General features: G+C 43.4%; 1 protein-coding gene across 1 annotated transcript in view; it reads left to right on the top strand.

The window, feature by feature from the left end:
• The window catches only part of CUNH19orf44 (chromosome unknown C19orf44 homolog), an 86,971-nt gene that overhangs the window by 41,268 nt on the left and 30,321 nt on the right, over window positions 1-15,382 (top strand). The window contains 1 exon segment of the mRNA XM_073559864.1: window positions 8,478-8,549. Coding sequence (XP_073415965.1) covers window positions 8,478-8,549 — 72 coding nt within the window.

Raw genomic sequence — 15,382 nt, 5'->3', positions numbered from 1 at the left:
CATCACCAATTGGATCTGCTCTGCAATCTTGGAAGATAATAATAATAATAATAATAATAATAATAATAATAATAATAAATTTTATTTATATAGTGCCGATATATTCCGCAGCACTTTACATTTTAGAGGGGACTTGTACAGACGATAGCGAAAAGGAGGATGAGTGACCTCATGGAGATCAACATCCGACACTGCGGAGACACCATCACATGTTTCTCAACGCAGTGATACTAGAGCAATGCCCCCATCCCTTATGGGAAATATGCAAAAACATGTAAATCAACAGCCGCGGAGACACCATCACATGTTTCTCAACGCAAGCAATGACTAGCCAGGTCTTTCACCGGGAAGGAACAACCACGGGAAGGGCAGTCTCCAATGAAGGAAACCACCTATGCCAAAACATGGTATCCATCCACAGACAGCTGTTTCGGGGTATTGCCCCTCATCAGTGTGGAGTAGGAAACTGGCTAGTAGGAGCAATGCCTAGTAAAAAGACTGCGAAAAGGAGGATGAGTGACCTCATGGAGATCAACATCCGACACTGCGGAGACACCATCACATGTTTCTCAACGCAGTGATTCTAGAGCAATGCCCCCATCCCTTATGGGAAATATGCAAAAACATGTAAATCAACAGCCGCGGAGACACCATCACATGTTTCTCAACGCAAGCAATGACTAGCCAGGTCTTTCACCGGGAAGGAACAACCACGGGAAGGGCAGTCTCCAATGAAGGAAACCACCTATGCCAAAACATGGTATCCATCCACAGACAGCTGTTTCAGGGTATGAAGGAAACCACCTATGCCAAAACATGGTATCCATCCACAGACAGCTGTTTCAGGGTATGAAAAATTTGGAAAACTTTGAAAGTGTCCCTAAGTGCAGGCTCACATGAGGACCGCCCCATGAAAAGAAGACCTCTGCTGCGGAGGAGAAGTTCATCTGAGTCACCAGCCTCAGAAATCGCAGGTTAACAGCAGCTCAGATTAGAGACCAGGTCAATGCCACACAGAGTTCTAGCAGCAGACACATCTCTACAACAACTGTTAAGAGGAGACTTTGTGCAGCAGGCCTTCATGGTAAAATAGCTGCTAGGAAACCACTGCTAAGGGCAGGCAACAAGCAGAAGAGACTTGTTTGGGCTAAAGAACACAAGGAATGGACAATAGACCAGTGGAAATCTGTGCTTTGGTCTGATGAGTCCAAATTTGAAATCTTTCGTTCCAACCACCGTGTTTTTGTGCGACACAGAAAAGGTGAACGGATGGGACTCTACATGTCTGGTTCCCAACGTGAAGCATGGAGGAGGAGGTTTGATGGTGTGGGGGTGCTTTGCTGGTGACACTGTTGGGGATTTATTCAAAATTGAAGGCATACTGAACCAGCATGGCTACCACAGCATCTTGCAGCGGCATGCTATTCCATCTGGTTTGCGTTTAGTTGAGCCATCATTTATTTTTCAACAGGACAATAACCCCAAACACACCTCCAGGCTGTGTAAGGGCTATTTGACCAAGAAGGAGAGTGATGGGGTGCTACGCCAGATGACCTGGCCTCCACAGTCACCAGACCTGAACCCAATCAAGATGGTTTGGGGTGAGCTGGACCGCAGAGTGAAGGCAAAAGGGCCAACAAGTGCTAAGCATCTCTGGGAACTCGTTCAAGACTGTTGGAAGACCATTTCCGGTGACTACCTCTTGAAGCTCATCAAGAAAATGCCAAGAGTGTGCAAAGCAGTAATCAAAGCAAAAGGTGGCTACTTTGAAGAACCTAGAATATAAGACATTTTCAGTTGTTTCACACTTTTTTGTTAATTATATAATTCCACATGTGTTAATTCATAGTTTTGATTCCTTCAGAGTGAATCTACAATTTTCATAGACCTGAAAATGAAGAAAACTCTCTGAATGAGAAGGTATGTCCAAACTTTTGGTCTGTACTGTAACAGCATAACAGTAATCACATAAGCCATAACAGATACCAAGAGGAATGAAGGCCCTGCTCGCAAGCTTACAATCTATGAGGAAAAAAGGGAGACACGAAAGGTGGGTGGTAACAGTTGTCTCCATTATTCAGACCAGCCATAGTGTTGAGTATGTAACAGTACGGACACAGAGATAATAGATTCATAAAGAACGTGGGAGCATGATGCGGGGAACCTGGTTATGGTAAAACTTTTGACTGGGCCACCCAGGGATAGTTAGGTTAAAGTGTTGAGGCGGTAGGCCAGTCTGAATAAATGCGTTTTTAGGGCATGCTTAAAATTGTGGGGATTGGGGACTAATCGTATTCACCTGGGTAGTGCATTCCAAAGAATTGGCACAGAACGTGTAAAGTCTTGGAGACAGGAGTGGGAGGTTATGATTATTGCGGATGCTAACCTCAGGTCATCAGCAGAACAGAGGGCACAGGTAGGGTGGTAGACTGAGATGAGGGAGGAGATATAGGCTGGTGCTGAGCCATGGAGTGCTTTGTGGGTGAGGGTAATAAGTTTGTACTGGATTCTGGAGTGGATGGGTAACCAATGTAAGGACTGGCACAAGGTAGAGGCATCGGTGTAACGATTGGTGAGGAATATGATCCTGGCTGCAGCATTTAAGACAGATTGGAGGGGGTAGAGTTTGGTAAGAGCAAGACTGATTAGTAGAGAGTTACAATATTCCAGACGAGAATGAATAAGAGAAACAGTAAAAGTTTTTGCAGAATCAAAAGTAGGAAAAGATCAAATTCTGGAAATGTTTTTGAGATACAGATAACAAGAGCGGGCCAGTGATCGGATGTGTGGGGCGAATGAAAGCTCGGAGTTAAGTATGACCCCAAGACAGTGGGCATGTTGCTGGGGAGTAATAGTGGAACCACACACCGAGATGGCAATGTTGGGCATAGGTACATTAGTAGAGGGAGGAAACACAAGGAGTTCAGTTTTTGACAGGTTCTGTTTCAAGAAGGAGGACATGATGTTAGAGACAGTGTTTAGAATCACTGGTGCTTTATAAAAAGGCAGGTGTGATGTCAGGAGAAGAAGCGTATAATTGGGCTTCATCAGCATAGAGATGATACTGGAAACCAAATCTACTGATTTTGACCAAGAGGGGCAGTATACAAAGAGAATAGAAGGGGGCCTAGAACTGATCCTTGAGGAACCCCAACAGTAAGTGGAAGATGAGAGGAGGAGGAGCCAGCGAAAGATACAGTGAAGGAGCGGTCAGTGAGATAAGAGGAGAATCAGGAGAGAACGGTGTCCTTGAGGCCAATGGAATGGAGCGTAGTGAGGAGGAGCTGATGATCCACAGTGTCGAATGCTGCGGAGAGATCCAGGATAATTAGCATGGAGTAGTGACCATTAGATTTAGCTGTTAGTAGATCATTAGAGACTTTAGTGAGAGCAGTTTCAGTAGAGTGTAAAGAGCGGAAACCGGATTGTAGAGCATCGAGAAGAGAGTTATCAGAGAGATAGCGGATAAGACGGGAGTGGACCAGGCGTTCCAGGAGTTTAGAGATGAAGGGAAGATCAGAGACAGGTCTATAGTTAGAGGCACAATTTTGCTCGAGGGATGGTTTTTTTAAGTAGTGGATGTATGATGACATGCTTAAATGAGGAGGGAAAGATAACAGAAGAGAGAGAGAGGTTAAATATTTTTGTTAGGTGGGCGGTGACAGCAGGCGAAAGGGACTGGAGATGTCACGGAATTGGGTCACTGGTGCAAGTGGTTGGGCGAGAAGATGCAAGGAGCCTGTTTACTTCTTCTGTGACTGGTTCAAAATCAGAGAGTGAGCTAGCTGCACTGGGGGAGGAAGGAAAATGCATGGTTTGAGGTAATTGGGAGATCATTTCCTGTTGGATATGGTCAATTTTTTCTTTGAAGTAATTGGCCAGCTAGTCGGCTCAAAGATCCGTTGTTGGGGCCTGCACTTTTGGGTTGAGTAGGGAATAAAAAGTGTCAAAGAGATGTTTAGGGTTCTTGGACGGTGAGGTAATGAGGGTGTTGAAATAAGTTTGTTTGGAGAGGTGAAGGGCAGTGTTGTATATTCTAAGCATAAACTTATAATGGATGAAATCTTCATGCAGGTTGGATTTTCTCCAGACGTTCGGCGCACCTGGAGTACCGCTGCAGGAAAAGTGTTTGCAGGGTGTGCCAGGGTTGTCACCATCTGTGTCGTGTTGTTCTATGTATAGAAGGTGAAATTTCATCCTGGGCACTTTTGAAGTGTTTCATTGTAATGCTTCAGTGCAGAGTCAGGACATGAGAGGTAGGAGAGGCCAATGATGACTGCAAGTTCTTCATGAGTTTCTGAGTGTTAATGGCCTGTATGTTTCTATACGTATGGAAAGTGGGGGTGACCTGAGCGGGGTGGCAGTTCTTGATAGAGAATGAGAGAAGGTTGTGGTCAGAGAGTGGGAGAGGGAAGTTTGTGAAATCATCCATTGAGCAAAGCCGAGAGAAGACCAAGTCGAGGGAGTTTCCGTCTTCATGCGTTGGAGAGTTCGTAAGCTGCAAAAGGCTGAAAGAGGAGGTTAGAGCTAAAAGGTTAGGAGCAGATGGGGAGAGGGGAAGAGCTTATCAAGTAAAAAGGATAGACCCCACCCACCTCGGGTAATGGCTCTCCAGCTGTGTAGTAGGGGCATCTTGAGCCGTTCGTCATCAGGTCTGTTTCCAGCTCTGCAAGTCTGCTACCTGATCCTCTTTTCATATCTTCTTTTAAGTTTTGCAGAGTGCACACCCACGCCTCGGCAGATGCGAGCTTGGGCAGAAATGTTCTGTAAGTGGCAATAGCCTGAGATCAGACCTAGGTATGGCTTCTTCCTTCTTCTTCCCACCCTTGGGACTGATTTAGGATGTCCCATGTCTTCCTGTGTCCCCCAATGAAGCGATAGAGAAAAGATTTTGGTATTCCATGTAAAATCTTTCTCAGAGCCTTCATTGGAGGGACACAGCATCCACCTTTGTTTGTGCCTATGTTGAGCCAGTTTGAAGTTTTTCTTTTCCATTCTTGTGTCTTTTTTTTTTTTTTCTTCTTCTCCTACTGCTTTCTCTCTAACTGATTAACTTAGTTCCAGTTGGTGGGTGTATCTTACTGAGGAGGAGTTAACATTTTTTTTGCTTTGTGTCTGCCTCCTATTTGCCGCATCATGCACCCATTGCAGTACCCAGTGAGTACCCAAAATCTTCTTTTTTTTTTCTTTTAAATTTATAGCCCAACTGCTACTTGTGTTTAAGGATACATTGTAGTATTTTTCTGCATCAGCACAGACAGCATACAAAATTGGAGATGATTGCATCTGAGGAGAATTGAATTAGCCAAACTGTGTGAATTTTACTGGTAAAATCGAGTCACAGCTAATTTATTTTCCTTATGTACTGGGGTCTAAAATAAATATAAGATATACAAAAAAATCCGCTCACTGTCCCCTGTACAATCCGATTTGTTCCCATGCACCATTGATAATATTGTGCTTTCTCTGCAGAGCCTCTCCCTGCGTCCAAAGGCTACAGAGATTCAGAAAGATCCGAGACACCATGTAGTGTTCTTTTAAAAAGTTTCTATCTTTATTCCAGTCTTAAAACAATAAACAAACAAAAAACCTAATGCAAGACGACAAAGCGAGGTAATGTTTCAGCCAATCATGGCCTTTCTGAAGCCTAAACTGTTATACGTGTTGCCTCACTCTGTCTTTTTAAATCTGTATCATCATTTTTTTTTTTTTTTTTAATATCGGAATAAAGATGGAAGCTTTTAAGAAGAACACTTCTTGGTGCCTTGGATGTTTCTGAATCCTTGTCCCCCGTATATTCTTATCTTACCACTGCCACAGGCGGAAACCCCAGGCTTCTGCATGATCTGATGGGACCTTACTATCAAAGTACGGAATATAACTGCTGCGCCAACATCAGTTACAGTATATGTAGTTTTTATATTTTTACTGCGTTAACCTCATAAGCACCAAGTGCCATGTAGTTACGGTTTTTGGTCCTGAGCGTTAACCCGTCAGCATTGTAAATTTACAGTGTGTGATGCTTCTGTAATTTCACAGGATGAGGTTGAATGCTCGGCTTTCAGACATGACCAGGAACCCTGGAGACAAGACCGAAGCGGTTTATTACTGCACCTTAGATGCTTCTGTAGGAGCTGGTGATCACATCACCAGGTGTCTAGCAGCATGTTAGGGCTGCAAGGTTCTTGTCGACCAACATCAGGTCTGCCAGCGACTTATATTACGGTACTGGGCTGCGTTTCCCTACGAATGCCCTAGTTACGGTGGGAAAAAAAATGTTGTACAGAGATCTTTCATTTGTTAGGAAGCAAATTATGTAAAACATATATATACATAAAAAGTCCCCACTGTAAAAAAGCAACTTTTTTTCATTAAATGAAATATATTTTATGATCTACTTACAGTTAGGCAACAAAAACACTACACATATTGGATATTCACACGACTGTAAAAATCTAGAGAATTCATTCAACTTATTTGGCATGAAACTGAACAGTAATATTAACAAAAAAATTACAGGTTTTTTTTTTACAGTGTTGCAAAATAAATTATACAAATCACATAGTAATTTATTTGTACCTCAAAGCAGCCCTAAAAGAATAATTGAATTTGCCATGCATAAAACAAAACATTCACACAGCCACATCGAGGAAAAATAGCTATAGCTGCTAAGAGGCAACAAAGAAAAAAAAAAAAAAAATATGGCGGGACATTTAAGTGCTTTTCAAGCCTAAATTTTTACACTTTAAGAAAAAAAAAAAAAGAATTTCTTTTTCTGCACACTAGCTGTAATAGCGACCTGCTGTCACCTTCTGATAGCATTGTGGTGGTGCTGATGGGCTTTCAAAGAGGGTCAACTTCTTATGTAAAACTAACTTGGTTCTTAGGTCAGTATTGCTCTATTGTCAGAGTAAGGCCCCCTTCACGTGTCCGTTTTTTTTGTGTCCGTATGCGGTCCGTTTTTTAAGGGTCGCAAATACAGACACATGCAAACCCATTGTATTCAATGGTGGTTTGCACATGTCAGGTTTTTCACATGGGCTGTGTGTCCATGTGAAAAACCCACAGACATGTCTGTGTGTCATCAGCGTAACACATACCGGCGCTTGGGAAGAAGCGGTACAGTTTGCGCTGTTCGCAGGCGCCGGCTGCTGAAGGCAGCTCTCATTATTGTCGTTTAGTCTCCCTGAGATCCGTGCAACCAAGCAACAATGATGGGAGTTGCATTAAGCACCCACTCTGTGCATAAAAATAATGGTGTGGGCTCCTGCATAATTTTCATAAGGAAACCCATGGCCCGGCGCTGATGTTAATAATATGGGACAAGGCACAATATCCCAAAAGGTTCCCAGGCTATTAATAACAGCTCACAGCTGTTTGCTTAGCCTTTACTGGTGAATTTATGGGGGACCCCAGAGAAAAAAATTACATAGGGTTCCTCTATAAATTCAAACTAGCAAGTGGTAGCTGTGGGATGATATTAATAGCCTGGAAAGGGGCCAGAGATATTGTCCCCTCCCAGGTTACCAATATCAGCACTCAGCCACCCCAAAAATGGTGCATCCATAAGGTCACCAAATCTGACGATTAGCTTCTGTCTTCCCACTTGACATGTTGCGGTGACAAGTGGGATAATATTTGTTGGGCTGATGTCAGCCTTGTTTTGTCAGCTGACTTCAAGCCCAGAGGTTTGTAATGGAGAGACGTCTATAAGACAACCCCCCCCCATTACTAACCCCATAGTAAGTTTTGAAATACACAGCAAGAATAAAATCCTTTATTTGAAATAAAAATAAAAACCAGTTTTATACTCCCCTTAACGACTAATCCATTGAAGCTGATTTCTCCTGTTAAAAAAAACAGCATCTCATTGTATCCTGGTTTTCAGCGTGAATGGTTGCAACAACTCAAAGCCTTTGCTGGTTTGAGTTTATAGGGGATCCTACGTCTTTTTTTGTTGTTGTTCTTTTTCCTGGGGTCCCAGTAAAGGCTAAGCAAACAGCTGTGAGCTTTTAAGAACTTCAAACCTTTAAGGATATTGTCCCTTTTCCCAGATTATCATCATCAGCCCCCAGCCATGGGCTTTCCCTCTTCTGGTTCTAAAAATTACACGGGAGCCAACTTGAAATTTTTTTTTATATAATTCTGCATTTTACACAAACTGTACACAGCGGGTGCTCCCTTCATTGTTGCCTGGTCGCGCTGATCTCTGGAAGACCAAGCGTCAATGTTGTGAACGGCGCCTGGGATCAGCACGAACTGTACTACTTTTCACAGGTTCCGGTACGTGGCACACGGATGTCACATATTTACATACGGATGGCACATGGACCACCGATCTCACAAGTCCTGTTTCTTTACTGTGCAGGAATCACGAGGACATGGGAAGAAGGCTTTAAACAGGACAGTAAACTATTAGAGGTTCTAGTCCTGTAGGCGGTATTGAGATATTTCAATTCTCTTTTTTTCATTTCCAGCAAGTTCTGCTGCACCTTTTATGGATCCAGTGTCAATTGTCGGTCATGTTGTGAGCCCTGATCTAATAGAAGGTAAGTTCCTATTGTTGAATTTTATGTATGGGATGTCACAGAACACTGCACTATATTAATTACAGCTAAACCTAAAAACTAGTCTGTATTGGAGATTATTAAGAATATCATTTCATATGACAGTCTTAAAGGGGTTCTCTACTACAGGACAACCCCAACTTTAACCCCTTTACTACATTAGACGTACTATTCCGTCCATGTGACCTGGGACCTAAGTCCCAAGGACGGAATAGTACGTCTAGCGCGATCAGCTGCGCTCACGGGGGGAGCGCAGCTGATTGCGACCAGGTGTCAGCTGATTATCACAGCTGACACCCGGCACTGTGTGTCAGGAGCGATCACGGACCGCCCCTGACGCGTTAACCCCTGGCACATCGCAGTGTATCGGGGGTTTAGGGAAGCATCGGGGGGGGGGGGGGGAGGGGGTCCCTCCATGCTTCCCTGAGACCCCCGCAGCAGCACAATGTGCAGCACTGCTGCGGGGGTCTCCTTCCTTGCAGGTCCTCGAATCCAAAATAGCGGTGGGGGCCTGCAGGGAGGCGGCTTCCTCATGCCTGCAAAATTAAAAAAAAAAAAAAAAAAGTGTAAAAATTTATAACAAAATCGCAAAATAAACTTTAAAAAAAAATTCCCTAATAAATTCATTTTTTGAAAATAAAAAAAACAATAAAAGTACACATATTTGGTATCGCTGTGTCCGTAACGACCCGCCCTGTAAAGCTCTCCCACTAGTTAACCCCTTTATTGAACCCCTTAAATAAAAAACGAAGCAAAAAATAAAGCTTTATCATCATATCGCCGAACAAAAAGTGCAATAACGCGCTATCAAAAAGACGGATATAAATAAACATGGTACCACTGAAAACGTCATCTTGTCCCGCAAAAAAACGAGCTGCCACGCAGCATCATCAGCGGAAAAATAAAAAAGTTATAGCTCGCAGAATAAAGCGATGCAAAAATAATTATTTTTTATATAAAATTGTTTTCATTGCATAAAAGCGCCAAAACATAAAAAAACATAAATGAGGTATCACTGTAACCGTACTGACCTGAAGAATAACACCGCTTTATCAATTTTACCACACGCGGAACGGTGTAAACGCACCCCCCAAAAGAAATTCATGAAACGCTGGTTTTTGTTCATTCTGCGTCCCAAAAATCGGAATAAAAAGCGATCAAAAAATGTCACATGCCCGAAAATGGTACCAATAAAAACGTCAACTCGTCCCGCAAAAAATAAGACCTCACGTGACTCAGTGGGTCAAAATATGGAAAAATTATAGCTCTCAAAATGTGGTGATGCATAAACTATTTTTACAATAAAAAGCGTGTTTTAGCGTGCGACAGCTGCCAAAAATAAAAACCCGCTATAAATAGTAAATCAAACCCCCCTTTATTTACCCCCTTAGTTAGGGAAAAATAATAAAATAAAAGTATTTATTTCCATTTTCCCATTAGGGCTAGGGTTAGGACTAGGGGTGTGTCGGGGTTAGGGTTGGAGTTAGAATTGGGGGGGTTCCTCTGTTTTGGCACATCAGGGGCTTTCCAAACGCGACATGGCGTCCGATCTCAATTCCAGCCAAAAAAGTCAAATGGCGCTGCTTCCCTTCCGAGCTCTACCATGCGCCCAAATAGTGGTTTACCCCCACATATGGAGTTTCAGCGTACTCAGGACAAATTGCACAATAACTTTTGGGGTCCTGTTACTCTTGGGAAAATAACAATTGGGGGTGAAAAGATCATTTTTGTGGAAAAAATATGATTTTTTTAATTGTACGGCTGTACGTTATAAACTTCTGTGAAGCCCTTGGGGGTTCAAAGTGCTCACCACATATCTAGATAAGTTCCTTGGGGGGTCTAGTCTCCAAAATGGGGTCATTTGTGGGGGGTTTCCACTGTTTAGGCACATCAGGGGCTCTCCAAACGTGACATGGCGTCCAATCTGAATTCCAGACAATTTTGCAGTGAAAAAGTCAAACGGCGCTCCTTCCCTTCCAAGCTCTGCCATGCACCCAAACAGTGGTTCCCCCCACATATCAGGTATCAGCGTACTCAGGACAAATTGCACAATAACTTTTCCAGTCCAATTCCTCCTGTTACCCTTGGTAAAATAAAAAAATTGAACCTGAAGTAATTTTTTTTGTGAAAAAAAGTTAAATGTTCATTTTTTTTTTTTTTAAACATTCAAAAAATTCCTGTGAAGTACCTGAAGGGTTAATAAACTTCTTGAATCTGGTTTTGAGCACCTTGAGGGGTGCAGTTTTTAGAATGGTGTCACTTTCGGGTATTTATCATATAGACCCCTCAAAGTGACGTGGTCCGTAAAAATAAAATGGTGTTGTAAAAATGAGAAATCGCTGGTCAACTTTTAACCCTTATAACTTCCTATCAAAAAAAAATTTTGGTTCCCAAATTGTGCTGATGTAAAGTAAACATGTGGGAAATGTTACTTATTAAGTTTTTTGAGTGCCGTATCTCTGTGATTTAAGGGCATAAAAGTTCAAAGTTGGAAAATTGCGAAATTTTCGCCAAATTTCTGTTTTTTTCACAAGCGCAAGTTATATGAATTAAATTTTACCACTAACATGAAGTACAATATGTCACGAGAAAACAATGTCAGAATCGCCAGGATCCATGGAAGTGTTCCAGAGTTATTACCTCATAAAGGGACAGTGATCTGAATTGTAAAAATTGGCCTGGTCATGAACGTGCAAACCACCCTTGGGATTAAAGGGGTTAATGAATTCAGGACCTGAATTAACATGAAAACCATGTATACTCTCCTCCTGCAGCAGCAGCATGTCAGCGATGTGGGTGCAGCTGTTCCTGTCGGTGATATGACATTGTTGTGTCATGTGCTAGCTGTAGAGAGTGGCAGCCGTCCGTCTGCTACACCCTTTACTATTTCATCAGAGCGGATGGCTGCCCTAACAGAATATTGATGAGCTGCAGTCACAAATGGCCTCTCATTGGCTTCAACTTGCACACAACACAGCAAAGTCATGTCACTGCTAGGAACAGGAGGTGTGTATACACTGTTTTTATTTAATTTGGGTCATGAATTGATTCAGCTAGGGTTGTTTTGTAATGGAGAACCCCTTAACACTAACAATTTCAAGAGTGAAAAGCGCCAAATTTATTTAGAGGTGTATTATGCGCCATATAACACCAAAGACATACTGATAGGGCATTTAGATTGTGAGCCCCATCGGGGACAGCGATGATAATGTGTGCTAACTGTAAAATGCTGCTGAAAATGTTGCCGCTATATAAGTTAAGAGAATATTATTGTTATTATTTTTATTATAAATGTGGCACATCTCTGGCTCTTAAAACCAACAATAAGTATACAGTAATATTCTGGCTTTAAAGTAAGACATTTGTCAGCCTGTTGTGCAACATGTCCTCTCCTGCTAAACTCTATTCACTTTTGTCTCCACTTTTGAAAACTAGAGCTCAGTTTGTTGTTTATAAATAACTTTTTGTTTATGCCATTTATGCCCATGAAGGGGTTTTCCAGCCCCATAAGGCTATGTTCACACGTGGTGGTTTTTTCGCGTTTTTGCGGTGGTTTTAACCGCGCGATTTTGCCGCGAAAAATAAGCATCCCATGCATTCCCATGGGATTCCGCAATGCTGTGCTAATGCTGCGGTTTTTACCGCAGCGGAATCGCTTTGCGGTAAAAAACGCAGCATGCTCATTAATTTAACGGAATCGCGGCGATCCCGCACCCATAGGAATGCATTGTTCTGCTTACTTTCCGCATGTGACTGTGCACACCATGCGAAAAGTAAGCAGAACATTTGCGGATGGTACCCACGGTCCGGAGGAGAGGAGATTGTCCTCTGGGCTTTGGGTACCATATCCCTGTAAAAAATAGAATTTAAAATAAAAAATATTATTCTCACCTTCCGACGTCCCGCCCAGCCTTACCGCCTCTCTCCACGCTCCCGGTCCCAGTAATCCTTTGCAAGCGATGACGTCCGTTCTCGCGGGATTGCGAAGTCTCGCGGTCATTCGCGCGACGTCATCGCGGTAATTCTCGCAAAGGATTACTGGGATTGGGAGCGTAGAGAGAGGCGGGAAGGCTGCGCGGGACGCCGGAAGGTAAGAATAACAATGTTTTTTTATTTTTTTTTTACATCCTATCTTACTATTGATGCCGCATAGGCAGCCTCAATAGTAAAAAGTTGGTCACACTCGTCAAACACTATGTTTGACGAGTGTGACCAACCTGTCAATCAGTTCTCCAAGCGATGCTACAGATCGCTTGGAAAATGCTAGCACTTCTGCAAGCTAATAACGCTTGCAAAATGCTAGTTTTTCCGCAGGAAAATTGCGGGAATTTAAAATACGATTTTCCCGCGGAATGGAATTCGGAATTCTCGTGGTAATTTCCGCGAGAGTTCCGCTACGTGTGAACGTAGCCTTAGATAGAGCCCTGATACTGCAGAATGTTAAAGGGACCAGTCATCCCCAACATTAAATATGACTATATACACTGCTCAAAAAAATAAAGGGAACACTCAAATAACACATCCTAGATCTGAATGAAAGAAATATTCTCATTGAATACTTTGTTCTGTACAAAGTTGAATGTGCTGACAACAAAATCACACAAAAATCAATGGAAGTCAAATTTATTAACCAACGGAGGCCTAAATTTGGAGTCACACACAAAATTAAAGTGGAATGTAGTGTCCTTAAAACACGTCAAAATGAGGCTCAGTATTGTGTGGCCTCCACGTACCTGTATGACCTCCCTACTGTACAACGCCTGGGCATGCTCCTGATGAGGCGGTGGATGGTGTCCTGAGGGACCTCCTCCCAGACCTGGACTAAAGCATCCACCAACTCCTGGACAGTCTGTGGTGCAACGTGACGTTCGTGTATGGAGCGAGACATGATGTCCCGGATGTGCGCAATCGGATTTAGGTATGGGGGAAATGGGCGGGCCAGGCCATAGCTTCAATGCCTTCATCTTGCAGGAACTGCTGACGCATTCCAGCCACATGAGGTCTGGCATTGTCCTGCATTAGGAGGGCCCCAGGGCCAACCGCACCAGCATATGGTCTCACAAGGGGTCTGATGATCTCATCTCAGTACCTAATGGCAGTCAGGCTACCTCTGATGAGCACATGGAGGGCTGTGCGGCCCTCCAAAGAAATGCCACCCCACACCACTACTGACCCACTGCCAAACTGGTCATGCTGAAGGATGTTGCAGGCAGTAGATCGCTCTCCACGGCATCTCCAGACTCTGTAACGTCTGTCACATGTGCTCAGTGTGAACCTGCTTTCATCTGTGAAGAGCACATGGCGCCAGTGGCGAATTTGCCAATCCTGGTGTTCTGTGGCAAATGCCAAGCGTCCTGCACGGTGTTGGGCTGTGAGCACACCCCCATCTGTGGACGTCGGGCATTCAGACCATCCTCATGGAGTCGGTTTCTAATCGTTTGTGCAGACACGTGCACATTTGTGGCCTGCTAGAGGTCATTTTGCAGGGCTCTGGCACTGCTCCTCCTGTTCCTCCTTGCACAAAGGCGGAGGTAGCGGTCCTGCTACTGGGTTGTTGCCCTCCTACGGCCCCCTCCACATCTCCTGGTGTACTGGCCTGTCTCCTGGGAGCGCCTCCCTACCTCTGGACACTACGCTGACAGACACAGCAAACCTTCTTGCCACAGCTCGCATTGATGTGCCATCCTGGATGAACTGCACTACCTGAGCCACTTGTGTGGGTTGTATAAGTCCGTCTCATGCTACTACGAGTGTGAAAGCACAACCAACATTCAAAAGTGACCAAAACATCAGCCAGAAAGCATTGGTACTGAGATGTGGTCTGTGGTCCCCACCTGCAAAACCACTCCTTTATTGAGGGTGTCTTGATAATTGCCAATAATTTCCATCTGTTGTCTATTCCATTTGCACAACAGCATGTGAAATTGTCAATCAGTGTTGCTTCCTAAGTGGACAGTTAGATTTCAGAGAAGTTTGATTTACTTGGAGTTATATTCTGTTGTTTAAATGTTCCCTTTATTTTTTTGAGCAGTGTATTTCTTGTGTATTGTAACCATACCTAATCCCACATCTACCTGTTAATCATCCTATCCTGGTGTGGAACTGGCTAGTGTGGATGACATTGGTGAAGTGTATATCTTACTTTCCACAGTGCTCTTTCTGCCTTTCGCAAAGGCCGTGTAAAAATGGAGGCACCGATGTATAGTCACACTTAGCTCAAATTCCCACTTTCCTGAAGCGCTATGTTTTTGTTTTTTTTCTTTTTTTGTTCGTTTCACAACTCTGTGAATGTGGATATTATTAGTTGAAAACGCACACCCACTGTGCATTTGATGCTGTGGATCTGTGCCTTTTTTTTTTTTCTTGCTGCATTGTTTTTCCTATAGGCTTCCCTGGGATCTTAAAATAAGCTTAATGTCAGATATACAACACAAACACTTCAAAAAGGGGACTACGTAATAATCTGAGCAGATTGCTATTGCATATTTTGGTGTGGACACCTGCAGAAAAAATGAAGCAGAAAAAAACGCAGCATTTTTGCACTTGATAACATTTTCTGAATGACCGGAGTTGGAGCATTGCTAGCACCACTCCAGTGGTTTTTTTTTTATTGTAGTGCTGGACTGGTGCTGCAAATGTAAGCGGTCTGACCTTAGTATTATGCTTATTAAAAACCAATGACAGATCTATCCATCATTTGACGCCTCCCCCTGTTTGGTGCTGGCTCCGGCGATGAGCCTGCACCTTTTCCAGCACATCATATCACGTGATCACGGTTCACCGATGGGTTGACATAACAACCAGAGGTCTCCTGG

The sequence above is a fragment of the Dendrobates tinctorius genome, unplaced genomic scaffold, assembly GCF_039654945.1.
Source record: "Dendrobates tinctorius isolate UK_male_01 unplaced genomic scaffold, ASM3965494v1 ptg000276l, whole genome shotgun sequence".
NCBI lineage: Eukaryota > Metazoa > Chordata > Amphibia > Anura > Dendrobatidae > Dendrobates > Dendrobates tinctorius.
Note: the sequence above shows the minus strand (reverse complement) of the source record. Positions and strands in the feature narration are given on the sequence as shown.